The sequence below is a fragment of the Azolla caroliniana genome, unplaced genomic scaffold (assembly GCF_043228905.1).
Source record: "Azolla caroliniana isolate FFs.n. ecotype wild unplaced genomic scaffold, voAzoCaro1.0.p SCAF_8, whole genome shotgun sequence".
In the NCBI taxonomy this organism is placed as follows: domain Eukaryota; kingdom Viridiplantae; phylum Streptophyta; class Polypodiopsida; order Salviniales; family Salviniaceae; genus Azolla; species Azolla caroliniana.
This window is the reverse complement of record NW_028230443.1, coordinates 19,057,684-19,083,658: the sequence shown is the minus strand read 5'-3', so window position 1 is coordinate 19,083,658 and position 25,975 is coordinate 19,057,684. Positions and strand designations below refer to the sequence as shown.

Sequence of the window (25,975 nt, the reverse complement as noted above, 5' to 3'; positions counted from 1 at the left end):
GTGTTGTGGATTCTCTTATCCTTTCGCAGGTCTTTCTTCATGATAGGTGTCCTTACAATAGGTACACCTAACTCATCGTCAAAAGATGGAGTTGAGCTTCTTCTTTGTTAGAGCTTTATTATTTGTTCCCATACTTTATATGTAACCTTGCCAATGTCAAATTGGCACTTTTCCATGTTTTGTTGCTTACTGCTATTGTCAAGGCTTAAGGGCTTGTTCGAGCTACTCATCAAGCTTGAGGTTGAGTCAGCTTGTTCAAGCAATATTTGGCATGGTTGATGTTTTTCCTAGGTTGTGGTTGGTGTGGCCAACTTTATAAGTGTACCATGATGGTTGATCAAACATGACATATTGGCTTACAAGTAGCTTGTATGTTGTTGGATTTGTGTTTGGTATCAACCAAATAAAACACATACACCTTTCTTACCCTTTATCAAACAGTGGACATCTCATGTGTTCAAAATTTTTGCATGTGGCAATTTTTAGTTGCAATGTTAGAGTTTCCATGCTATAGAACTTGGAGAATGGAGCGATTGTATATTTGTATATGAATGTTCATGTTATGGATCTTGTGAAATGTAGTTCTTATCTATCAATTTTCCTTAGTGACTAAGCTTTGCATTACCTTATTTCTTGACTAGAAGATTAATCGTAGTTAAAAGAAGACTAGCCCCTTTTCGTTAGAAGATCAAGGAGCAGTAATCATATGTTAATTAGTAACCATCAAGCTCTCCAACAATCCATCCATGGTAATGTGTGGTTGGTTACATATATTATTTATACATATATGAACAATATATAACGTTTCATATCCATTAGGACCCTTTTATTACTACTCACACAAACAAGTAGGAGTACAATTGCTCTCAAATGTTTACCACAATCTTTGGCTTCCTTAATTCAATCACAATCAATTTGATTTGCCTAACAAATATTCTTCACACACTCGGTTGTTGTTATTGTTTTTTACTATGGCATTACCATCTGGTTTCCTTCACATTAGAAATCACACTTTACTCGACTAGGTTTCAAGTTGTAACTTGCATATTTATCTCGACAAAGAGATTTCTAATATTGAAACACACTAAAATTTGTCTTGTGAATATGTCCTACCATTATTACCCCCACCCCTTTAGTAAAGAGTTGCATTTACTTCTAAGAGAAAGACATAAAGCCTGGCCCGAGGACACTTTTTTAAAGGTAGTTTTGGAATATAGAGTTAGGATCCACAAAGGGTCAGGTAGCAATTAGTTCAACTTGTACATAAGAGAATTGATTTGCATCAACATGCTTAAGTTGTTCCTTTATGACTCTGTAATTTGGTACACAAAAATTTAGAGGTTCAACTATGCTAAAGCTACTAGTGTTGTCGATGAAATTTTGATTACATGCTTCCATCAATCCCATTGTTAGACCAATCTAACTTACTCTTATGGGTACGGTGATGTCTTGGCTAGTCAAAAGAGTTGAAGTGATTATGTTGAAGTACGTTGATTTAGTGCTTTACCTTGTTCCAAGGGAAGTTTTGATGAATGACCCCTTTTTCTTGTAAATAATCAATGTAGGTAGATATCCTTAAGACCTCACATTACAAACATGTTTTTAAAAATAATGGCAATGTTTTGGCTATTCTCTATAATGTTGTTGAAAAAGTATAATGGAAAATGTTGAAAACACATGTCGGAAAATGTTTTGGCACAATCGTTGTTCGATGCCTTTAGACCAAGAGTAGGCTTAAAGAAACTTACAAAGCAAACAATTAATATTCTTTAACAAATCAAATAAATCGCCCAAGCTCTTGAAAATAATACATATTTGCTTTTGAATGTGTTAATACTATCTCAATGATCATGACCTCAATGGAAAATGTTGGGTTTTTGAACAACATGAAGTGGGCAATCCACGTTTGCGTCTCACGTTCAAGGAAGTTCCATGTTGTGCATCTCCAACTCTTTCCATGTAGACACAAACACAAGGTAGTTATACAAAAAAATGAGGTATATTTAGTTTACCAATTTACACGAAATAGCTTGAGTAAAATTATGTGAATGCCAACTTGCAAACATCGACACGTAGATTCCAAATACACATGTTGATACCACAACCCTTAAACGGAACCTCGGAGAAATGCACGGGCTGAGGCCATTTGTGTAAACAGGAAAAGGTATTTTCGGACATCCTTTTTCTACAGATTTGTGTGTTAAAACGTCCTTATAGGTGTTGCGCATAATCTAATATCATCTGGGCACATTCTCCAAATCTCGGAACGTGCCAAACGAAACCGACAACTTCATATTTAGAAAAGCTAGGGAACGATTCTAAAAATGATGGAAGGGACCCTCAATGGGCTAGTGGGCAGGTTGGGACAACAACCAACAATTACATGTAAGGAAGCTACAAAACGCATGGGGGGTGGCTCATTCGGATCGGAAAATAGGAAATGGAAACGGGTGAGGAGTGGAATAGAGCGGAAAGAGGAAGGACATGTATTATGGTCGGTTGATTGGAGAAGTGCATTTTGGGCAAAATATTTGAGAAGGGTATTATTCTAAACCGTAAACCGTAAACCGTAAACCTTAACCCTAAACACTAAACACTAAATCATTAACCGTAAACAATAAACTATAAGCCCTAAGCCCTAAGCCTGAAGCCCTAATCTCTAAATAGTAAACACTAAACCCAAACTCGAAACTGCAAGCCCTAAACCCTAAACCCGGCCAAAATATTGGAGAAGGGTATTTTGGGAAATTTGGAGAAGGGTATTTCCGGAGATTATTGAAAAGGGTATTTTGGGCAATTGCAATATTTGTGTTAGTACGTAAAATTCGTGTTCGTCTACCATAACATTCGTTTTCCTACGTTGGAAAACGAATGCGAATGTTATTAAAACATTCTTGTGTTTTTTTTTTTCTCCCATTTTTTTAATGTTTTTTTTCGGCTTATTTACCTCATAATAAATAGTTAATCCAAAAGTATGGTATTTAGCATTCGTTGAGGGTGTTTTGCTTACGCGAATGCACGTATGCTTTATACTATATTACATATACATACAGTCTAGAGAAGAAGAAGAAGAAAAAGAAGACGCAGAAACAGACGAAGAAGAAGAAGAAGAAGCAGAGCAGCTATGGTGATGAGTAGTAGCAGAGAGGAACAGAGCCATCGCCATCGCCATCTCCCCCGCCCTAATCAGAGCAAGGCCTCGCCCAACCCCATCACTGATGGCGATGAATTCCCCCGCTCTGTCGCCAAGACCGCTGTCGCCCAGCTCTGCGAATCCGCAGGCTTCCACTCCATCCACCTCTCCGCCCTCGAGACCCTGGCCGACATCGCCACGAGATACCTGTGCGACGTCGGGAAAGCTTCCCAATTCTACGCGAGCCTGTCTGGAAGGTCCCAGAGCAACGCCATCGATGTGATCTCTGCTTTGGAAGACATCGGAGGCGGCGGAACCACGGAGAGCCAAGCTTCCATGGCGATCTCGAAATCTGTAACCCTTGCAGAGCTGCACAGGTATGTGGAATATGGTGAGGAAATACCTTTCTGTAAACCCGTGCCGCATTTTCCTGTTTGTAAGAGGAGAGAAGGTACACCCACCTTTGCCCAGCTTGGAGAGAAGGTTCCAGAACCTCACATCCCGCCATGGCTTCCTGCGTTCCCTGATATTCACACATATAAGTCTACTCCTGTGTGGAATGAGAGGAAGAAAGACCCAAAGCTTGATAAGCTCGAGCAAGCTCGGCAGAGAAGGAAAGCAGAGAGATCTTTAGTCTCTCTCCATCTTCGTCTGTGCAATAATAGCAGTGCAGAGAAAGCGTTCGGTTCAAGCTCTGCGGAGATGGTAGCGATGCCTCCTCCTTCTTTCGGAGCTTCCGCGGCTACTGCTTCTGTTCTTCCTCCACAGCAACAGCAAGAAGCTAACATAACTTCGAAGAGTGAGGTTCTCGATGGTACGAGCAAAGCGAAAAACAATAGAAGGCCCGGTCCAGTCACTACAGAAAACCCCTTTTTGGCGACACCTGTAATGTCTGATACCATCAAGATATCGGTACCAGAGTTGCCCTTTGGATCTGTAAATCAGACTGAGACAAAGAAGACCCAAATGCCCGTGGCTCTTCCTTCGGCTTTGGACACTTTCACACCCGCCTTGGAAGCCGCTCGCCACGATGTCCATGAGAAAATGGGTGGAGTATCCGAACCATTGTTATCATCGTCGTCATCGTCGCGAAGATTCCTTCTTCCTGATTCTAAAGATAGAATGCCGATTCTCATGACATGGGACTTTGGAGGAAAGGCTAAAGAGAAAGGTACTGCAGCTAGCCTCAGTCTTAGAACAAAAGAGAGGAAGAAATCGCGGAAGAATCAAGTTAAGATCGATGACAAAGATGAGAAGAAAAGGAGAGCTGAACAAATACTTGCCCAAACCATCGAAGAGAAGGAATATGGAGCTCAATGACAGAGGTATGGACCTTTCTAGGTGCTCAAATAAAGTTTTATTACCGTGCCAGCTTGTTGTAAAGTCCTGGTTTTTGGAGTCACAGGCCTTAAAAGTCTTGTTCAGTGCTTGATGATATCTTTCATGCATCACCTATGATTGTGACACATGTTGTGTATCTAGTTGAATTTTAGTACTGGCAAAGCTATGCTATTGAACTCAACCTATCTATCTTGGTAAGGCTTCTTCTATTACAACATGTGGTAGGAGGTTTGATGCTGATGCAGCATAACTTCACTCTAGATATGATCTTAAGTTACCCATTTGTATAAATGTTGATACAGACAATCTCATTGTTATCTTTTTGTATATCTGTTACAATATCATGGGTCTCCACATCTCGTGTTTATGGCTGGGGCCAGCTGCAAAATAGAGAGGGTCTAGTTCCTCATGATTATGTGGAAGATGAACAACGAATAATCCACACAAGGTCATTCATTATAGTAGATTTTTGCCTTTTTTTTCCATGGTAATGGAAGCTCTCTTTTGAGAAATGATGCAGCAAATGAGTAAATGCAAATCAATGGTGGTGACCAATAGTCTGTAGAGTCATCATAGAGTCTTGTGCCACGGGGATGTAAGATTGTGTCGCCGCAACTGTAAGATTGATTCCAAACACTATGATATACTGCTATTCCCTTCTCTTCCTGCAATTTGCAATAGTTGCACCCCGAATCTTTATTGGAATCAAATGATTCTTTTCCTTTTAATGCGACTATACATCTGAGTATACTTGGTTGTGTTGGTAAGTATTGAGTTTCTCCCGAGTGCCTTTTTAATTTGTTTCGTGTGGCCTTATTGATGAGCATGCTCTACTTTGCAGCATTCATGATAATGACACCCAAAACTGAGTAGACATGTTGTATATATAATAAATGTGCGTAGATCTGTGTTTGGTATCAACAGAAGAAAACACATGCTCTTTTGTCACCATGTATTGACGATTTGGCATCTCGTGCTGTCAAATATTTGCATGTGGCTATTTCATTTTTGGTTTATAATTGTCATGCTATGGAACTTGGAGAATGGAATGGCTGTCTATCTGGAAAAAAAGAATTCATGTTATGAAACTTGTGAAATGCAGTCCTTATCTGCTGGTTTTCATTACTGACTTGAAACGGAAAATTCTCTACTTTTCTGAATGGTGGTTTTTATAAATGCAAACAGGTAGAACACTTAAGAAAGATAAGTTTAAAATGCCGATAGAGAAAAGCGCCAGTTTCAACATGCCTCCATCTAGAGCATCATCAGCTTGTTCTGTGTCATCTTCAATAGTGAAGTGAGAAGTGTGGAGATGATTCGGAAAAAGAAAGCAAGCAGTAATTGAAAGAAGTTTCGGCTTCACTTACGATATCAGTTGTGGCCATTTATCATAGCTATACTTGTGTCCATCGACATATACCCTTGGAGAGTTTTGGTGCATTGGACTTATTTTAGTTTATGAAGAGTTTGGTATTGCAATGAATATATACAGCTTTACAAAGAATTTACAAAGAATTCGATGTGTCGAACATATTCTAGGTTATGCTTGGAACTCGTGCATTTGGAGTTCAAGAGTTCAAATCTGGTTTTCAAGTTTATGTGCAAACTTAAATTGCTTCGAAGACTTCCCTATTGGACGATATGGCTTTATGAAGATATGTTAATGGGCCGCTCTATTTATTTGCTCGTTATACACCGGCTCCCTCATAGATCAGAATGCATTTATCTGTTTTTTTCAATAGTGTCCTCTTACTTGGTCAGCTATTTCTCTTATTAGCACAACTTCTTGTGTTGCAACCATGTTTGTGAGAGGCTGAAACCACATTCCATCAACATGAATTTGGTATGAACATCTAGAAACTAGTAAATATGTGCAGTTAAGATGGGTATGAAGTCCAGTGATTATCTCAAATGACGACCACAATGAGACATAGAGATTGGGAAACTCCATATATTTGAAGAAACATCAAAATTAAGCGATTTTGGACATTTTCAAACTCTTTCCAAGTAGACCCATGGAATTTAAAACCCATACCAATGTGTCAAAGAGGTATTTCTTGAGAACCTAACATTTAATCTCTCTACCATTGTAGTCATAGAACGTAATATTCGTGTTCGTGGAAGCATTCAACGTTTGAAAACAAACACGTTTGAAAAGGGAAAAATACATATTCCCTGTTTTTTACTTCTCCCTCCCTCTCTCCCTCCCTCTCTCTCCCCTCATGAATCTTCTTCTGCAACTAATCATCAAACTGACACCGAGAAGAAGTCCTCATCTTCGAAACTGATTTTGATCAAACAACTTTTCAACATAAAGATGAGAGAAACCGATTCGACTACCTCCCACATCAACACCTTCAGTTGGATGTTGTCAGAACTCTCCTAAGAAGGGATCAACTTCGAAGAAGAAGTGAAAGCCCTTGCCCTCTTATCGAGCTTGCCGGCAAGTTGGGAGGTATTCTGCATGACACACGCCAATAATCGACCGATCCTAAATTTGGATCAGACTATCAGCCAAGTCCTCACTGAGGACATTCGGAGAAAATCGATGGGACTGACCATCGATGAATCGGCAGAAGCCCATCACTCAACCGAGTCGTTCAACTGACAAAGTCGTACGAGAGAACAAGCTGACAAAACTAGTCGGAATACCAACTGATCAAAAAAAAGGGGAGATCGACAACGGTCGAAGTCGAGAACGGGATGATCCGGCGAATTTTGCACACATTGCAGAAAAGCTGGCCACAATGTTTTCGACTGTTGGTCAATCAAGAGGAAAGAGAGTGGTCGGCGATCTGAGCGGAATCGATGACGACCCGACGCGGACCACTCTCTAGTCGGCAGCCAAATCAACGTTGGCGACTCCCGATCAGGAGAAGTTCTCTCCTTAGAGCATTCAGTGATCGGAGAAATCCTCTACAGTACACAGGATGCACACACGTGGCTACTGGATTCCGGTGCCGCATTACATGTGATCCCCAACATTGAATGGTTTTCAGACTATTCAGTTGACGCCAACGACACAATCCGTCTAAGCAACGGGCAAGAGTGCGGAATTGTAGGGATCGGAGAGGTTCCCATTCGATTGCCAAATGGCAACACAATAACCGTGCACCGAGTTCGGCATGTACTTGACCTAAACTAAAGTCTGGTCTCCATCGGCATGGTAGCCGAAGACGGGTACAAAACGACTCTAAGTGAGTCAGTATGGATGATGAGCCGAGGAAACCTGAAGATAGGAGGCGGGCACAAGTACAACAACTTGTACCCATGAATGGCGATCAATCCAGAAGGGGCCGTGAACTTAGCTGAAAAGACCGACCCAAACTTATGGCATGGCCAACTCGGTCACATGTCTCAAGCCGGACTTGATTGGTTGATGACAGTAGCCTACATCCTGAAACTCCAACCAAAGATGGACTTCTGTGAGCATTGTCGATATGGGAAACAGACCTGAAGTCCACACACTCTCCACTACGAGATGGCACAACAGCCCCTAGAGCTCGTGCACACAGATATATGTGGGCCCATGCCAGAGCGATCACAAGGAGTCTCTTGGTACTTCATCACCTTTGTAGATGACTGTACACGGAAGGTCTGGGCCTACTCGATCAAGTCCAAAGACGAAGCGCTCGAGGTCTTCACGCGGTGGATATTTGAAGTGGAGAACAGGTGGGGACACATAATGAAGACACTTAGATCCGATAATAGAGGTGAGTACACCTCCAGAGCCATCAAACACTACCTGTCCAACAAAGGGATTCGACATCAAAAAATCGTTCCCTACACACCCATGCAAAATGGAGTGGTAGAATAGATCAACAGAACGATCCAGGAAAGGGTGACGACAATGCTTGAGCAAGCTGGACTGAAGTTGGAATTCTAGGCAGAAGCATTGTAGACGGTAGTATACCTGATAAATCTAGCGCTGTCAAGAGCAATTAGGCTCGAAGTGCCACATGCACTATGGTCAGGCAAACAACCGACCTACGATAGGCTCCGTATATTAAAATGCGAAGCCTAAGCGTTCATCCCCAGGGATAAAAGGACAAAATTGGCACCCCATGCAACGAAATGCATATTTCTCGGTTATGGAACCAATGGGGAATTTGGCTACAGGCTATGAGACCCTGAGAACCGGAAATTGATCCGGAGCAGTGACGTAGTATTCAATGAAGACTCTATCTTCTCTCTGTGGAACTAGCTAAAAACAATTAGTAAAAAGGTGATGACAGAGACGTCGTAGAAGGACCGACCCATCGGGCCAACTCAGAGATTCAACAAACAGTTGAACTCGAAGAAGCCGACAACATACCTGCCGACTCCAAATCGGTAGGAAGTCCATTAGTTGAACTCGAAGACAAAGCCATCAACCACATAGCCGATTCGACAAGAGTCAAAGCAGGCAAAGTCAACAAGATGCAAGTAGGAAACAGAACCGAGTCGACAAAGTTCTTAGGGGAGGACAATGTGAAACCACCGAAATACTAACTTGGGGGCGGGTCACCTAACAAGACTCCTGACACAAATGGTTCAACAAATACCGATCGCCCAACCGAGTCGATCGAAGAATCCGAACCACTTATCTTGGCACCTAGGAGATCTGGACAAGCTCGAAGGCCAACAGAGTTTTTTCAACCGGGCCTTGACTATGTCAACTACACCGATGTAGGTGAACCAAGCACTTATGAAGAAGCTATGGCTGCAACGGACGCCGACACATGGCTACAAGCCATGAAATCTGAAATGGACCAGATTCACAAGAATCAGACATGGGAGGTGGTTGAACTACCAGCTAGAAGGAAGTCGCTACCCTGCAAATGGGTTTTCCGATACAAATATGTATCCGAATCAGAAAAACCCAAGTACAAAGCTTGGCTCGTCGCGAAGGGATTCAAACAAGAATACGGGGTTGACTACGATGAGATATTCTCACCAGTAGTCAAGATGACCACCCTTCGACTCTTACTAGGAGTTGTGGCGACAGAAGACCTAGAGCTAGAGCAGCTGGATGTAAAGACGACATTTCTACACGGAGATCTGGAAGAAGACATATATATGTCTCAACCGGCAGGCTTCTCGGCGAGGGGGGACGATAGTCACCTCGTATGTCGACTAAAGAAAAGCCTATATGGCTTGAAACAAGCGTCGAGGATGTGGTACCAGAAGTTTGATTCCTACATCAGGCAACTTGGATACCCCAAAACTGACTCTGACCCATGTATGTATGGTCGACAACTGGCCGACGAGTCCAGGATCTATCTGATCCTATATGTCGACGACATGCTGATTGCAGGAAGCAATTAAGTAGAGATTGGAAAACTGAAGCGGAGCCTTCACGACAAGTTCGCAATGAAGGAACTTGGACAAGCCCAACACATATTGGGCATGAGGATCGAGCGAAATTGAACAACCAAGACTCTCTGACTCTCTCGGTTCGACTATATCTGGAAGGTGCTGAAGCGCTTCAATATGGAGAATGCGAAGCTAGCACCAACACCACTTCCGACGTCGATCCGACTATCGGATAGAGACTCTCCTTCAACGGACAAGGATGGAGAGCTTAATGGAAAGATGCCCTATGCATCGACCGTAGGAAGTATCATGTACGCAATGGTGGCGACCCAACTCGACCTAGCCTATGCAGTAGGGGTGGTTAGCCGATACATGTCAAACCCAGGACGGAAGCATTGGGAGGCCGTCAAGCACATCTTCAGGTACCTGAGAGGGACCGAAGATACACAACTAACGATGTGCTTGACGGCCTCCCAGTGCTTGACTGAAGTTGAAGGCTACACCGATTCCGACTATGCTGGAAATACAGATAATCGGAAATTGACATCAGGCTACATCTTCACCTATGGTGGTGGTGCAATATCATGGAGGTCGAAACTTCAAGAATGCACGACTCTGTCTACCACAAAAGCCGAGTATATAGCGGCATCAGAAGCAACAAAGGAAGCGATCTGGTTGCACTGATTGTCTACTGACTTCTCGGAAACAAGAAAAAACAACCGGCTATCGCCAACCATCCATTGCGATTAACAGAGCGCAATACACCTCATCAACAATCCCGTCTACCACGCAAAGACGAAGCACATTGAGGTGCGGTATCATCACATCCAGGAGCTCATAACCAAGAAGAAGCTCAAAGTCCGGAAAATCGACACAGAGGTGAACATCGCTGATTGCCTAATGAAGCCACATCTAGATCTACGCTTCGGAGCTCTAAGGACGAAGATGGGACTACGACAAGTGACTGAGTAGAAGAAAACCGAATGAGGGACAATAGGTAAGACCTAATCAGAACAACTATATCTACACTTACTATACCTTTGCCGACTCGACCACATGCCAACTGACTTGTAATGTAAATTTAGGATAATCTTGTAATCTAGACTTACAGGGAGATAACCCCAAACATTTGTATACGCAAGAAAGAGTAGTCCTTTTAAGGGAGAGTTTGTTCACATAAAAGGCCGACTCCTTCCAACTTGTATCCGTCTGAGTGTGAACTCGTCCACATAGTTAGGGCTTAGTATATAAACAATAACCTAACGTTGTAAAGGAGAATGAAACACATTGTATCAAGTCTCTGAGTGAGTGAGAGAGAGAGAACGTAATAAAGCTTTCCATTAAAGCCCATTTCTGTGTAAGTTTCTGCCTTTCTCCCTTTCTGTGTTGTTTACCGAAGTAAGCAAACAGGTTCTCATACGCTTCCGCATATGCACACACCTACCAACTTTCCGCAATTAATGATTGATAAACAATTGATTAAATATTGACAAGAAAACTTAAAATCAAAATTGACATGATACCATTTAAACAATTGTCATAACATTAGCTATTTTGCGAATCAAATACTAATGATATTAAGAAAATAATGGTTTTAAGCGTGTGTAACCACATTGACCACCCTTGAACGAAGGAGAAGAGACTACCATAAGTTGTGATGAATAGATTATGTTATACCTCATAAGTATTGATCAATAGAATCCGAATGATGAGAGCTTTGCCTCACCAATACAGTTCTCAACAATGTCTAAAGTTGTCGTAATGAGGGGGTTAGCTCGTCCTCTTTGTATAGCCAATAGGGAACTCACATGCATTAAGAAAGATAACATCCACCAACAACGTTTGCCCCTAACAATTTTCTTTTTTGAAAGTATTTAGTAAAGAGTCATTCTTTACAGTTATTCTATAAGATGAGCCTAAGTCTAATAACAAAAGGGTGAGTTGACTCATTACCCCCTTGATATCAATGACCTTCTATAATGAGTTATAATCATTTTAGCTACATAGTGCATTTGATGTCAACTTGTTATGCTATGGAAGTTTTGGTTGCTTAGGCAAATGTTTGTGTCATGGACAAAATGGGAAGAAAGGTAATGGTTTTTCATGATTGTGTAACAACCAGTTTCCAAGTTGGATTATGAAGAATGCAACATTCTTGTAGGAACTGAGAATATTCTCATTAAAATTCAAGAAATACTTTTATTATTATCTACGAATCATTTGAAGAAATTGTATTGGCAAACCCCAAAAGCAATGTCTTTTCTAGGTCCACTCTTGGAGTCTGGACATTTAGGCCGAGGTAAATCTAATCCAGTTCCTTAGGACCTCAAGTATACGACACAATCTATTCATTTTCTTTGTTGTTTATGTACCCAAGTTTTCATTTCGATATCTTGATATATCTTCTGTTTTTTTGTGTTATTTCACCTCAATACTCAGGCGAATTAAAGTCAAGAGTGGAAGAGGCCCTTAACATACAACACATAGAGAATATGTATGCTAAGTATTCTAGCTTTTTTTAGAAAAAGTACTTAGAATACAATATGTACGTTAAATACTTAGAATAATGTGTAGAATACATGTAAAATACATTAAAACACTTTGTAAAATTTAAAGTTATTTTTAAATAAATAAATAAATAAAAACTTAAATTTTTTTAAAAGCTTGTTACATAGAACACGTGAAAAATTGAAAAATGGGAGTTCTAAAACGTAGAATACGTGTAGCATACTTTAGAGTATTCTAAACGTAGTAGAATACGCGTTTTTGAACAACTATGGAAGAGGGGTCATGACTCATGGCCATAACGTAATTGGGGCCAAGGCCAAAGCCAAGTCCATGACCATGACCCAAGCCTTGACCATGACATTGATCATGTCCGTGGGCATGACCATCCATGTCCATGCCCATGACCTTGGCCATGACCATGTCCACGGCCCTGGCCATGACTCTAGCATTGACCATCTCCATAACAATGACCATGACCATGTTCCCTGTCCATGTCCATGACCCTAGCCATGACCATGTCTAGCAATGGGTCCGGTTCGGTTTTGGTTTCGGTACCATGAAACCAAACCAAACCAAACCGTTTATGAACATTCGAACATTTAAACCAAACCATTTAAGAAAAAGGTAAACTAAACCATTTAAACCAAACCGTTTAGGGAAAAGTTAAAACCAAACCGAACCATTTAATAAAAAGTTTAAACCTAACCACATTTAAGCCAAGCTAATTAAAAAATTAATTAAATAAAAATACACAAAATTAAATAAGCATTTATATTAAAATAAATAAATAAATAAATAAGATTAATTGAGCCATTAGATTAAATAAACAATTAAGTTAAGTGAATTAAACCAATGAAAAACATTAATTAAACCATTAACATTTAATGGATAAAAAAAGATAGCCCAAAAACCTATAAACCTATAAACCCTAGTTTCAAAACCAAACCGAATTGAAACCGAACCGTTTATTATTAATTAAAGGGAAAAGTACCAGGATACCCCTGGAAGTTTGTCTATTTACCAGAATACCCCTGAAAGTTCTAAATTTACCAAACTACCCCTATATCCAAAAAAATACATTCTATAAAGTAAATATACACTCAAATGTACAAGCCATATTTACCAAACTACCCTTAAACCTAGACTTTTTTACCATAGGGCTAGTTTGGTAAATTTGGCTCATAAATCATATCCCCCTCAAACCCTCCACATCCCCATCATATCCCCCTCGAACCATATCCATCGTCCTCATCATCATCTTCACCATACTCATCTTCCTCTTTGACATCTGCCTCATCACCACCACCACCACCATCATCATTAGGAATTTCCTCCCCCAATTTACCATCTCTTCACACGACAGCAGCTCTCTGCTAACCTAGACATCTCCATCGACCTTTTCGAAGCTTCGTATCCATGGCGGTGCAGGATATTATTGCATCGGAGAAGAAGAAAATTGTGGTAAGGATAGCCAAAAAACATCGTGGCCACCACATCGTCTTTCTGAGGGAAGCTTTAACCCTAGCTCTAATTCCTTTGATCATCACCACGAGCACGAAGATACGGCCATCAAATGGGGTATCCCTTAGACCCTACGCATCAGAACCATCATGCCGCAGTAAGGGGAAGCAACATGGTGATCTATCCAAAGTATCGACTTTGGATTACCTTTCTGATTCGGACCTGTCTTCCACTCGGATAAACTCTATCGGTGGGGTGGATCCTGATTTTACTCGGATTAAGGCTTCGACCAATGATCAAATCAAGTTAATGTGTAGCTTCGGTGGAAAGATCATGTCTCGGCCAATGGATGGGAAGCTCCCATATGTAGGAGGAGATACTCACATTTTGAATGTCATTAGCAAAGCCTCCTATTCTTCTCATCATGATCCACAATTCTATATGGCTGCAGAATCTCCCAAAAATACTCTAGGAAACAAAAATAGCTTGTAAATAGAAATCTGTAGTCATGGACCAAAAATAATTTAATCCAAGGGATAAGATTTAAGATTTTTTTTCCCAAAAATGTTCCATGTACTCCCTTCGGATCATGAAAATAAAAACTTCTGGTTGTAATTTGTGTATCTGTAGACCAAACTTGATATATTCACCCAGGATCTATGGGAGAAAGGAACTAGGTTTTCAAGGGATTATGGGTGTATTCACCCAAAATGTTCAAACTTCATAATATTCCCCTGTGATTGCTCAAAAAAGGAACCAGAATTTGATAGAAGTTGCAAAAAAGGATGCAATGTGTTTGCAACCTTAAGGCAAATTTGTTGCGAACAACTCACAGTAAATATGTAACATAAAGTTTGAGACTGAGAAAGAAGGAAACAAACAGAAGGAAAGACAAACTTTGTGTAAGAAAACAAATTTTGTGATTTCACATAATGTTAACTCTCAGGATAAAGGGTTCAGAATTAAGATTTTTGAAGGTTTGAATAATCTATTTGAATTGCGTTCCACAGATTTTGCTGTAAAATTGCATTATTCATCTGAATCTGTGGGAAAATAGCAATTAGGATTTGGTTTCTACTGTAAGCAATTACATATAAATGTTTCACACACCCCATCTGGATATATAGAGAGAAATGCCAATTTTGCATTGCAATATTGAATCCATAGACGAAAAATGTTGTAGATTTTGCAATAACTAGTGATCATTAGAGATTATAGAGTTAGTGAACCAATTCGTTCTCTATGCTCTTTGAATCTACAAGAAGAAGAACTAGGGTGCCATTGCAATCATACACCCATAGTTCCAAATATTCCAGATATTTCCTCCAAATATTCATGGGTAAAAACTAGAGTTAGACGGTGTCCTCTGCATGATGCATCTGCCTACTTTTGTCAAACAACAATCATGAAGAGTGAAACAACAAAGATTCTGCATATATATTAGACGAATTTCTTCCTTTTTTCCATACAATAACATTCTGCACGAAAGAACAATAGTTTCCACATAGTTACTACTATATTTCTCTCATATAAGAACAACGACTACTAGCATCAGACACACATAAGGATAAGTAGCAAAAGCACAAAGAACAAAATTTTTTCTTATAACAAATCATTGTAATGATTCTTACTACTAATTTTGGACAAACTTCTTCCATTCCTTTCCATACGAAACTAGTTACAACGAATTCCTTACCTGTCCATCTCTTACTTATACACAAGAACATCAAATACATGTAATTCCAAAATTTACCAATCCAATTCAAAAAATGTAATTCCAAAATATCCAAAAAATCAAATATATCTATCGACTCAACAAAATATCTAATGATGCACAATCAACACTAAATTGGGGCCCTACAACTGCGAGCATTGTGTCCTTTCCCACGGCACCTTCCACAACGATGCTCTTTCTTAGTTGTGCCTTCTTCTATTGTGCGTATACGTTTGGTTTTTGGACGTTCCGGAGGTCTTCGTGTGGCTGGTGGTAACATGCCTCCAACAAAATTATCATGCGTAACAACAGGAAATATTGGCTCCTTGTAAGTATCACAATATGATTGCAACAAATATGCCTTGTGTGCAAAAGATTGAACTCTTTCTTTTCGAAACAAAATAGCAGCCGATGCATGTGCACAAGGTAACCCCATATCCTGCCATTGTCCACAAGTACATATCTTCTTATCCACATAAACAATCCTAACATGTTTCGGAGTATGGATCTCAAAAACATCATTAGTAGATGGCAAAATACGGTATAGTCTTCCACGTTGTATGGATTCTCTAATGAATTTCTCTGCATATCCAACCAATGCATTATGTGTTATCTCTCCATTAACCAATCCAATACGTGCTTTAGAGGTTTCTCCATTAACCCTCCTTTCATAAAACCATGACATTATCTTCTGGCGTATCAAATCCATCATCCCTAGAATAGGCATAGCTCTAGCTTCTAACAACCATGCATTTAGGGACTCGGCAATGTTAGATGTCAAGTGTCCAAACCTTTTCCCTGAAAACTTACATGTAGCCCAATGTGAGGGGTCGGCGGTGCTCATTAGCCATTTAGCTGCATTACTATTTAAAGTGTGAATTTCTCCAATGATAACATCAAAGTCTTGAGTATTAGTTGCATTTGCAGCTTTCCACAACATCCCCATTAGTTGAGTGCTTTTAAAAGCTTTTCTGAAATTGTCTGATAGATGGCGCATGCAATATCCATGTGATGTATCATTGCCAAACACCAACATAACACCATCCACTAAACCCTTTTGTCTATCTGAAATAAACGTTAGTGGATCTGTATGTCGAAGAACATCCTTCAAACTTTGAAGAAACCAACACCAATTATCATCATTCTCTGCTATTACTACACCAAATGCAATCGGAAACAAAGCACCTTGTGCATCGATGGAAGTAGCCGTGAGAAGGATTCCTAGATATTTTCCTTTCAAATGAGTTCCATCTAGACCAATTATTGGTCTACAATGCATGAAACCATTTATGCTTGCATTGTACGCAATGAATATGCGAAGAAAGCGGCCTTCAATTGTTTCTTGAACATGTGCCACACTACCAGGATTAGCTTCTAAAATGTTTTGGCAATAATTTCGAAGATTTTGATATGCAAATACATGATCCCCATGGATTTGAGCATGTGCACTTTCTTTTGCTTTCCAAGCTACCCTGTAAGAGATAGTGACGCCTTTTTCACGACGCACATCACCAATTAGTTCCTTTGGTGTGTATGTAGGATGATCTTTAAACTTCTCCAATGTTGTTTCAGCCAACCATTTTGAGCTTACTTCTTTGTTCCCTAAGTGTTGAGTGCCACCACATTTATGTTCTTCCCTATTCTTCTTGATCTGGCATTTTGGACCTCCTTCAATACAAGATGCATGCAACCTCCATCGACATCCAGAATTTTTGCATGCAATAGTTAATCTAGCAAAAGTCATGTGAGCACAAATTTAAGATTAAAAGTCAAGCGAGTGTAAAAGCATATGAGTGCAAAATTCATGTGAACCTTGTTTTATCCGTCTTGATCACTCTTAGCTCAACATGAGAGCCAATTGCATCATCTCTCACAGCTTGTCGAAGCTCCTTCAAAGAGTCAAACTGCCTTCCCTCCACCAAAGCCATTCTATGAGAGACATCAAACATCAAAATTAGAGAGAGACAGAGAGAACAAGAAGAGGAAGAAGAAGAAAGCATTGGATCTAATACAAAACAATGAGAAACGTTGATGTTTCTTCTTCACATCCAAATGAAAATACTTTTGTTGCTTTGCTCAAGGCTTGTATAAGGTTAAGAGACATGAGAACAAGTCTTCATGTACATGTAGAATGTGATTCGAGAGGTTTCCTATATAATGATATCTCATTGGCTACCACTTTGGTTGATACTTATGCAAAATGTGGCTCAATCGAGAGAGCTAGGTTTTCGATAAACTACATGTTAGAGATACAATATCTTGGACTTCATTGATTTTGTTTGAAAGTCTACCCAAAGAAGAGAATCACATGTTAGAGATACAATCTCTGTCAGTAGTTGGAGAGATTGAAGTCAACCGATGAAGGTGGATATTTGAGTATTCCATGGCTTTGCCAAGCTATGGAAGAAGTGGTTCTTTCTACACATGGATATGCACAGCTATTTATCCCTTATCTTCAACGGGCTCTTGCATAAGGTGATTTCAAATGGTTAGATGAGTACTTAGATTCTTATGTTGATCTAGCTATACATAGCTTCTCACCACAGACAATTGGTTATGAACCTCGCCTGAGAAGATCTAAAAATGACTACATATAAACACAAACAGAGAGAGAGAGAGAGAGAGAGAGAGAGAGAGAGAGAGAGAGAGAGAGAGAGAGAGTACTGACCTTATGAAGACGATTGATGATGAACAAGAAGGGAGAGAAAACTACCCAAATAATCACTAAGTAAAGAATTTTCTGTTTGAAGGGTAGTTTGGTAAATATGGCTTGTACATTTGAGTGTATATTTACTTTATAGAGTGTATTTTTTTAGACATAGGGGTAGTTTGGTAAATTTAGAACTTTCAGGGGCATTCTGGTAAATAGACAAACTTCCAGGGGTATCCTGGTACTTTTCCCTTAATTAAAACCAAACCAAACCATTTAATTATTTTGGAACTTATAAACTTTTAAACCATGGTTTAACGGTTCGGTTCGGTTTAAGCCGAAACCGGGCCCATTGCTAACCATGTCCATGACCCTAGCCATGACCATGACCATGACCAAGACCAATAAGGTCAAAGGAAAAAAAAAAAACCTTCTTCTTTCATTTTGTTCTGTTTTTGTTTGTGTGTGAGTAAAAACTACACAGAAAACGCTCACTCCATTTTCTTGGCTCGGTCTCCTGTTCTCTGTTTCTCTGTTCTCTGTCTCTCTGCGGTTTAGGTTTACATGGATGCAAAAAACAGGCCTCAGATTCTTGCGCATATCAGCAAGTCTCTCACCACCACCATCTACGACACCCTCTGGGTCCCCAGCAGGTTCTCCTTTCCATTCCCTTTTTCATATGATTTCATTTGATTTCTTCGCATTCCCTTGCATTTCCATTTCGTGTCATTGCATTCCATTGCATTCCATTGCATTCCATTGCATTCCATTGCATTCCATTGCATTCCATTGCATTCCATTGCATTCCATTGCATTCCATTGCATTCCCATTTTGTATCATCACGTTCCATTGCATGCCATTCTATTCTATTTCCTGTCATCACATCACATCACATTCCATTCCTTTCCATCTCACACTGCCTTCCACTACACTCCATGCCTCTCATTTCCCTTACATTCAATGCCATCACATTTCATGTCATAAGACGTGCCATCACATGTCATGTCATAAGACGTTCCATCACATTTCATGTCATAAGACATTCCATGACATTCCATTTGCCAAGCGATTTGCTGCATCCCAACGTCTTGTTGCGGAAACTATTGTGAGAACTATACGAAAGCATATTTCTAGGCTTTGCTAACATTCCTTATTGCGAAATTTCTACTTAATTTGGAATTAGACCTCCAGAAATCCTGATATGTCTGGCACAAGTGCTAAAATTTTTGGATTTTTTTTCATGAGTGCCAAAATTGTGCATATGCTGATATATCCTGTACCTCCCCAAAATGGCACTTTTAGGGATTTCTGGCTTTCTTCAGTTCGCCTAAATGCCATGCTGGTATGTGCCTCTTTAGTTATGCCAAAAGCAATCCATTCTGTAGTAGTGTACAAAGATAAGATAACCGAGTCTATTGATTCATTTGATTTCATCTCATGTCATTCCATTTGATTTCGTCACATTACATTATAGACTATAGTATATTTCATTGCATCGCAATATGTTATGTTATATTTCATCCTGCTTCATTGCGGTTTCAGTTCATCTCATTCATGGATTGCTTTTTTTTATGGCCGATGATGTTTTGCTTCCATTATGGCAAAAACAAAGCTAAATTAGATTTATAGACCTTCCCAATGAATTGTGTGGATTTAGATAAGTCACACGTCTAGTTAGAGATTCAAGAAGGTGTTTGACCCAGATATTTTCCACATTCCTACTCTTGTTGTGGGTATCATCAAGAGAATATCTTGCTTTTGTGGTCATAAGAATTTCTTTAAATATTTTTACAACAAATCGATTTGTAGTATCCATACATTCCATGTATTGTGCTGAATTCTACAGCATGTACATGACAACCACTAAATAATTACAAAAATCTCTTAAGTGATACATATCATGAAGCAAAATAATTGGAAGGTGGGATTATAGTTGTAAAAGGTAATTGGCAGCTTTGACATCATTAAAGCAAGAGGCCTCAGTTATCTAGGTATTGTAACAATAATTGTGGGGAGGTTCAGTTGTCCAAATGTTAAAAGCACCTATCTGACTATTGCATAATGTCTAGAATATTTTCCAGCCACAGCGAATAATGCCTGTTTCTGAACACAGACAACTATGTCAGTCTACAGATGTCTTCATGAGTCTATTTAATTGAGATTAAATTGAATTCATTTGTCTCATTTGCAGTGCAAGGTTTGTGCTCCTTGGTTCAACAGCAAGAACAACCGGAACTATACAGGTTTTAGCCCTTATTAACTTTTTGCTTTTTTATGTGATGTTTATTTTTGCTCTATATGAATGATATGTTTATTCTTCATTTATTTTTGTCATAAACATATCTCTTTTATTGACGTCCATAGTAAAACTATTTTGTACATTTGACATCTCAGCCGCCTAGTCATCATCAGACGTATATATATGTACTATTTGATACTTACTTTCAGAATTAGGCTGCATGACAATTCTTATGGACTTCATCTGCTGTTAATATATAAAACTCAAACATATCGCAAAGGGCAATTGTTTGAAGTACTATTTTCCTCGTGACTATTCGAGTCATTATCAGCTATCATATCTTGCTAACTATCAGGGCACAGAAAGTGATGTTTTAGTTAAAAATCAATTTACTATTTTTGGTTGGACTGCATTTCATGCTACTTTCACAATTCTGAAGGATGATCTTTTCCAGGTCTTTGAACTGAATGGTTCAGATTTGAACAAGGTTGCTGAGGTACTTGAATCCTGTCTGGTTTAAAATCATATGTTTACCGTTTCCTAAGACTTTTTTCAGGCTTTTGTAGAAAGGCTCTTGAAATTCTTTGTTTGCTTCTTTTGGCAGGCAGAGAAATCAATTAGCTTCAAGTGTGGAACCTTTGGTGCATCAAGCCTGGTAATTAGAATGTCTATCTCACATTCACAAAAGGTCACAAAGGTCCGTTATTATTGTCTGAGGCTGACAGGATATGGATTTCACAGTGTGCATATTGATATATTTGTATCATATCTAACATAGTCATTCTTTGATCTGGCACAATATCATTGTTGTGTCAAGCTATGCCATTTTCAGAAAGCTATCGTGTAATCATTTAGAATAATATATGAGCCTAGAGTTATAGAGAGCTAGATTGATTTCTATATTTGATTCTTGTATGCTAGATTGATAGGCAACTGGCAACAGGAGATTTTAAAGGCAATCTACATGTTTGGTAACACAATAAGAACTTCATTTTTTTCAAATGCTTGTAATCATTCATTTCAAATCACACGAATACTAAGTTCAAGCTTCATGTTTGGTCAGGGATTTGGAAAAACTCAGCATTCCTATTTTTGAAGCAAAAGGTTTTTTCTTCTTTCTGGACTTTATATGTTTGGACATTGAATGCGTTGCTCAGTAAGCATTGATGGATTTGCAATTGCTATGACTATGTAGTGTAGACGTAAAGACTTCTATATCTTGGTATCTATACATATAGAATGGAAATTTATTTTGAATTTGCTGTCCCACAGCGCATGAAAGCATTATCAATGCAATTGATGGATGTGGTGGATTGGGAATTGGTTATGGTGCCCCAGAAATTGTCACTGGTGGAAGGGATGGTAATTTAATGCATATTTTCTTTTACATTTTAAAATTAATATTTGATCTATTGAGTAATCTAACACAACCTTTGTTGTAGGAAGGGTTTGCATATGGGACCAACGTCAAAAGGAGGATCCTGTAAGTGTGCTCTATGATTAAGTAAACAAGTTCTTCAGTGGTGTATAATGAAACATAGAATACTCGATTATTTATGAATCCTAGCTCTTCTCTATGCTGCACACTTAGTAGCTCTGAAACTGTGACACTCTTGAATGGAAGAAGAGGTTGAATATAGCAATGGCTTTCCCTACCTTGATGCTTCTTATAGCCTTGACCAATACCAAATTGATACCACGACAAAAAAGAAAAAGGAATAGACTAATGCTTTAATCTTCTAGGATGAGTGGTCAAGTGCAATGAAAGGCGTTTATTTGCAGGCGAGTTGTAAAGGATCTAGAGGGATAGAGTTTTGCCATCATACTAATTTGAAATTTTTATTCACTTTATTGACTCTGATAATGTTACAACAAGATATTGATTTGTAGCCCAAGGATTTGAAAGTCATTTGTATAAATGGTTATTTTTTTATTTTGATGAACTCCTTTCAACATTTCAACATCAAATAGGACGTAATACTGTGTAACTTGTTACCATACAAATTGTATTAAGAAGTTTCTACATTAGGATACAATATGGCACTTTGACTGTCAGAGTCGATAGTCATTTTGCAGTTGATCATATGATTTGCTACAGGGATTGGAACCAATACTTCCGCTACATCTGTGATTTTAGCTCCACTATCTACCATCCAGTCAACCGGCTTAGAAGCATTTGAATCAAGATGATTTTTTTCTGTTCTTGAATTGGGAGCTTCATTGAACAAAATGGCCTCCCTTTAGTCTTTGCATTCTAGGTGCCGACTTTACACTTTATGTTAGTGATGAATAGAGATAGCATTTGAAGGATGAAATCACATAATCTGTCTTATTACACTTCATTGCTTACTACTAAATATTCTTTTCTTTCTTTACTTGATGTAAATATAGTCTTGAAATTTGATGTTATCTTGTAATTGCCAGGTTGTTGCATTTGAACCGGAATCTCAAGATACTGCGAGAGACTGTTGGGCAGTATCTTTTGGTAACCTCATTGTTTTTGGCGTTTTGTTTGATTATTAGGAGGAAATCTTACTTTGGGCTAGTCCAAGGTGGATCATATCTAGGAGCATTGTGAAATATGCACTACTACATTTTGTATAGACTTAATTCAAAATTTTTAATGAGTTAATGACCCCATATGTGTATGACTTTCTTTATGAAAATAGGAAATTCATACAATGATGAAGAGCGGTGTGTGCTAGCAGGTGATCATATCTATCTTTAGAGTGGGACCTTGTGCTTATCCTGAGTTCAGATGTTATCTGATGAAAAATGATTTAACATGAACTAGCACATCTACCAATTGTAATTTTTAAAATAATGAAATGAAAGGAAATTCATTCTTTCACCCATTTTCAGGCTATGATAATGGAGACATAAAGTTATTTGACTTGAAAATGTGCAAAGTCAGATGGGAAACAAGTACGAGTAATGGGGTGAGCACTATTGCAATTCTTTAAGCCAGTAGTTAACAAGTAATTATTTTAGTAAGTTGAGATTGGTGAGCCCTTAGGTGCTTTGTGAGTGGTGCACACATTATCTGTGGCTCTGTCCCCATGCTCCGATTGTTTGGTGTGCAGTCAGCCCACTACTCAGTTTTGGCTTTTCTTGGGGAGGGATACTCCTGCTGTGGCATAGAATTGACATTTGTGTTCGTCTTATGATGGGAATCTTAACCTCTGTTGGACGTTGTTTATGTGATGACATCCTCATGATATTACCCTGGCATGTTGGACACCTTGCTTGATGATTTGGTGAATCAGCAAATAGAGATTATTTTTAGTACATTTCCAGAATCACCTTAATGCTGTATCTAGAGAAGCTGATACTCTGGTGATGAGATCCAGCCGACATCAGATATATCGGTCACTATATGGTGTGAGTTGATTCACTCTCTAGAGACTAATGAGTCAGTGGGATGCTGCCAGGGTTGCAAGGAAAGAAAAGATTTTATTATTTGCTACATTACATGGAGATATACAACCTACATTGTTTCTTATGCACAGCCATTTCTGGGTCCTGACTGTCGGGCCCATATCAAATCTAGGGATTCTCAATATGGGTATAATTTTAAATTCCTTTTCAAGTGCAAGGCAAAAATAGTTCCCTAATCTCATTCAAATACTGATGCTAAGGTATATGCTCTGATATTGATTGTAATTGTCTGTTTTGTTGCTTTTTGTATTATCTTTATAGTCAATGGAATACTTTCCAAACTTTTTGAATATCGTTAAGATGAATATAAAATTTGATGTAGCAATCTCTTAAATGATTTCTTATCCAGGTTTGCAGCATTCAGTTTGACAGGAAAGATATCAAGATGAACAAATGTGTTGCAACCACATTGGAATCAAAATTCCATGTAAAAGACATTCCTTGTTTTGAAGTATTGTAACTATGCGAATACACTTTTCTTGACTTTGAAGCACTTTCCAATATGTGAACATTTCAGGTATTTGATCTAAGGACACAACACCCAGAGACAGGTTTTGCTTGTCTTACAGAAAAGGTTCTTACTGCCATTAGATGATTTTTTTTCACACAATTCTTTTCTTTGTTTCAATGATCCATTGACAAATGTCCATATATGATTTTAGATGTCACATGGCTCTACCATATGGGGAGTCAAGCATTTGCCACAGAACCGTGAGGTTTTTGCTGTGCTTGGGGGAGATGGATCTTTGTCTCTTTACAAATATAATTACCCAGAACAACGTTCTCTAAAGGATATGGAGGGAAAAGCTTATGGGGTATGTATGTTATAGATAAGCTGAATTTGTGTACTATTTCCTGTCATCTTTCTTTCCTGTAAGTGAGCCTGAATTGCATCTTTTTGATGTCTATATTGTACATAATATACAAAACCTTTTATAATAAAAAAGGATCTGGTTTAGAGCTAACTTTTTGTTATCATTTCCTCCGCATTACTGCAAAACACATAGGAAAACCGTAGAATGCACAGAATATGATTCTCTATGTGGATAGCTCTGAGGGTGTACAAAAATAGTGCTCTGATTGGTATCCAAGCTGTGAGCTCCCTGTTATTGACTCAAGAAAGAAAAAGACATTCTCCTTACTGCATATAGACTAAGACCGTGCATGTTGTGTTTTTTCCATTTCATTTGAAAATGATGTGAAATGCTGGCTTGTTTCTACTCTCATATTTGACTGGACATCGATGTTAACATGAACACTTCTGTGTAAAGATATTATCATTGTTATGTGAACGCCAATGTTAGCCTGTGGAGTTTTGTAAATGTTATTATCATTGTCTTAACAACGATAACAATCAAGCTGCTTTCCATATTATTTTTGGTGCAGGTTGTAGGGAAGGTGAAACCATTATCATCTTCAGTAATGTCTACCCAACCTATCAACTGCTTTGATTGGTATACTATATTTCATATATATGCACTACCAAACTTGTTAGATCCTTAACATAACTAGCAATGTTTGGATGTTTCAGGAGTCCAGATAAAGAAGGATTGGCTGTCATGGGGTCGTTTGATCAATGTGTTCGAGTTGTAATTGTGACAAAGTTACATAAGCTGTAGTCTCGTCATAGATTATATGCAATATATATATAGAGAGAAATGTAAAATTGATAATACTTTTACTGACAACAACCTTAAGCTTAGAATATTGTTTTGTAATACAAGAAGTATTTTACATGAGCAAGGGAACCTTGAATATTGTTTTTAAATTACAAGGGAACCTTGAATATTGTTTTTAAATTACAAGGGAACCTTGTAATTTATTTTTAGATATCAAGAACCCTGGACAAATAGCAAACAATGGATTAATGCCCTGTGGTTGGTGTTGATCGTGACTTGAGATCAACTTGTAGGGGAAAACAGCCCCTTTATCCATTATAAATACATACAATGCATGAATATGCTTACCACCTCTCATGACTTTACAGCTACATGTGTTAGGACTACAAAATATTACAGTTCTTCACTCCCTGGTGATCATGACATCATATGTTTCTGATTTAGTAAGATTTACATGTAAGAAGTTGCGTCCATCATGTGATTTTTAAGAATATGAGTATCAATCTCTGTCATCTAACTTACCTGATTCACTTGAGAGTAAGTTTCATCAACTCAATATCAGTACAATATTCATGA

The 25,975-nt window shown here is 38.7% G+C and overlaps 3 protein-coding genes across 3 annotated transcripts; 2 read left to right on the top strand and 1 right to left on the bottom strand.

The window, feature by feature from the left end:
• The first annotated feature begins 3,084 nt into the window (after positions 1 to 3,084).
• Positions 3,085 to 4,453, top strand: LOC147861254 (uncharacterized). The gene has a single exon (XM_087323901.1). The coding sequence runs from the start codon at positions 3,125 to 3,127 to the stop codon at positions 4,451 to 4,453; it is 1,329 nt and encodes a 442-aa protein (XP_087180027.1). The 5' UTR covers positions 3,085 to 3,124.
• An 11,129-nt stretch (positions 4,454 to 15,582) lies between these two features.
• On the bottom strand, positions 15,583 to 17,380 carry LOC147861253 (uncharacterized). The gene is made up of 2 exons (XM_087323355.1): positions 17,265 to 17,380; positions 15,583 to 17,182 (listed from the first exon to the last, which is right to left on the bottom strand). The coding sequence occupies exons 1-2, from the start codon at positions 17,378 to 17,380 to the stop codon at positions 15,583 to 15,585; spliced, it is 1,716 nt and encodes a 571-aa protein (XP_087179481.1).
• Positions 17,381 to 18,617: 1,237 nt separating this feature from the next.
• Positions 18,618 to 25,754, top strand: LOC147861252 (dynein axonemal assembly factor 10-like). Its single transcript, XM_087323831.1, has 16 exons — positions 18,618 to 18,755; positions 20,295 to 20,346; positions 20,797 to 20,838; positions 20,947 to 20,997; positions 21,264 to 21,313; positions 21,406 to 21,446; positions 21,615 to 21,704; positions 21,785 to 21,825; positions 22,767 to 22,827; positions 23,012 to 23,050; positions 23,205 to 23,281; positions 24,130 to 24,207; positions 24,298 to 24,354; positions 24,443 to 24,595; positions 25,167 to 25,234; positions 25,312 to 25,754. Exons 1-16 carry the CDS (start codon positions 18,667 to 18,669, stop codon positions 25,397 to 25,399), a joined length of 1,077 nt encoding a protein of 358 aa, XP_087179957.1. The 5' UTR covers positions 18,618 to 18,666; the 3' UTR covers positions 25,400 to 25,754.
• The last annotated feature ends 221 nt before the right edge of the window (positions 25,755 to 25,975 follow it).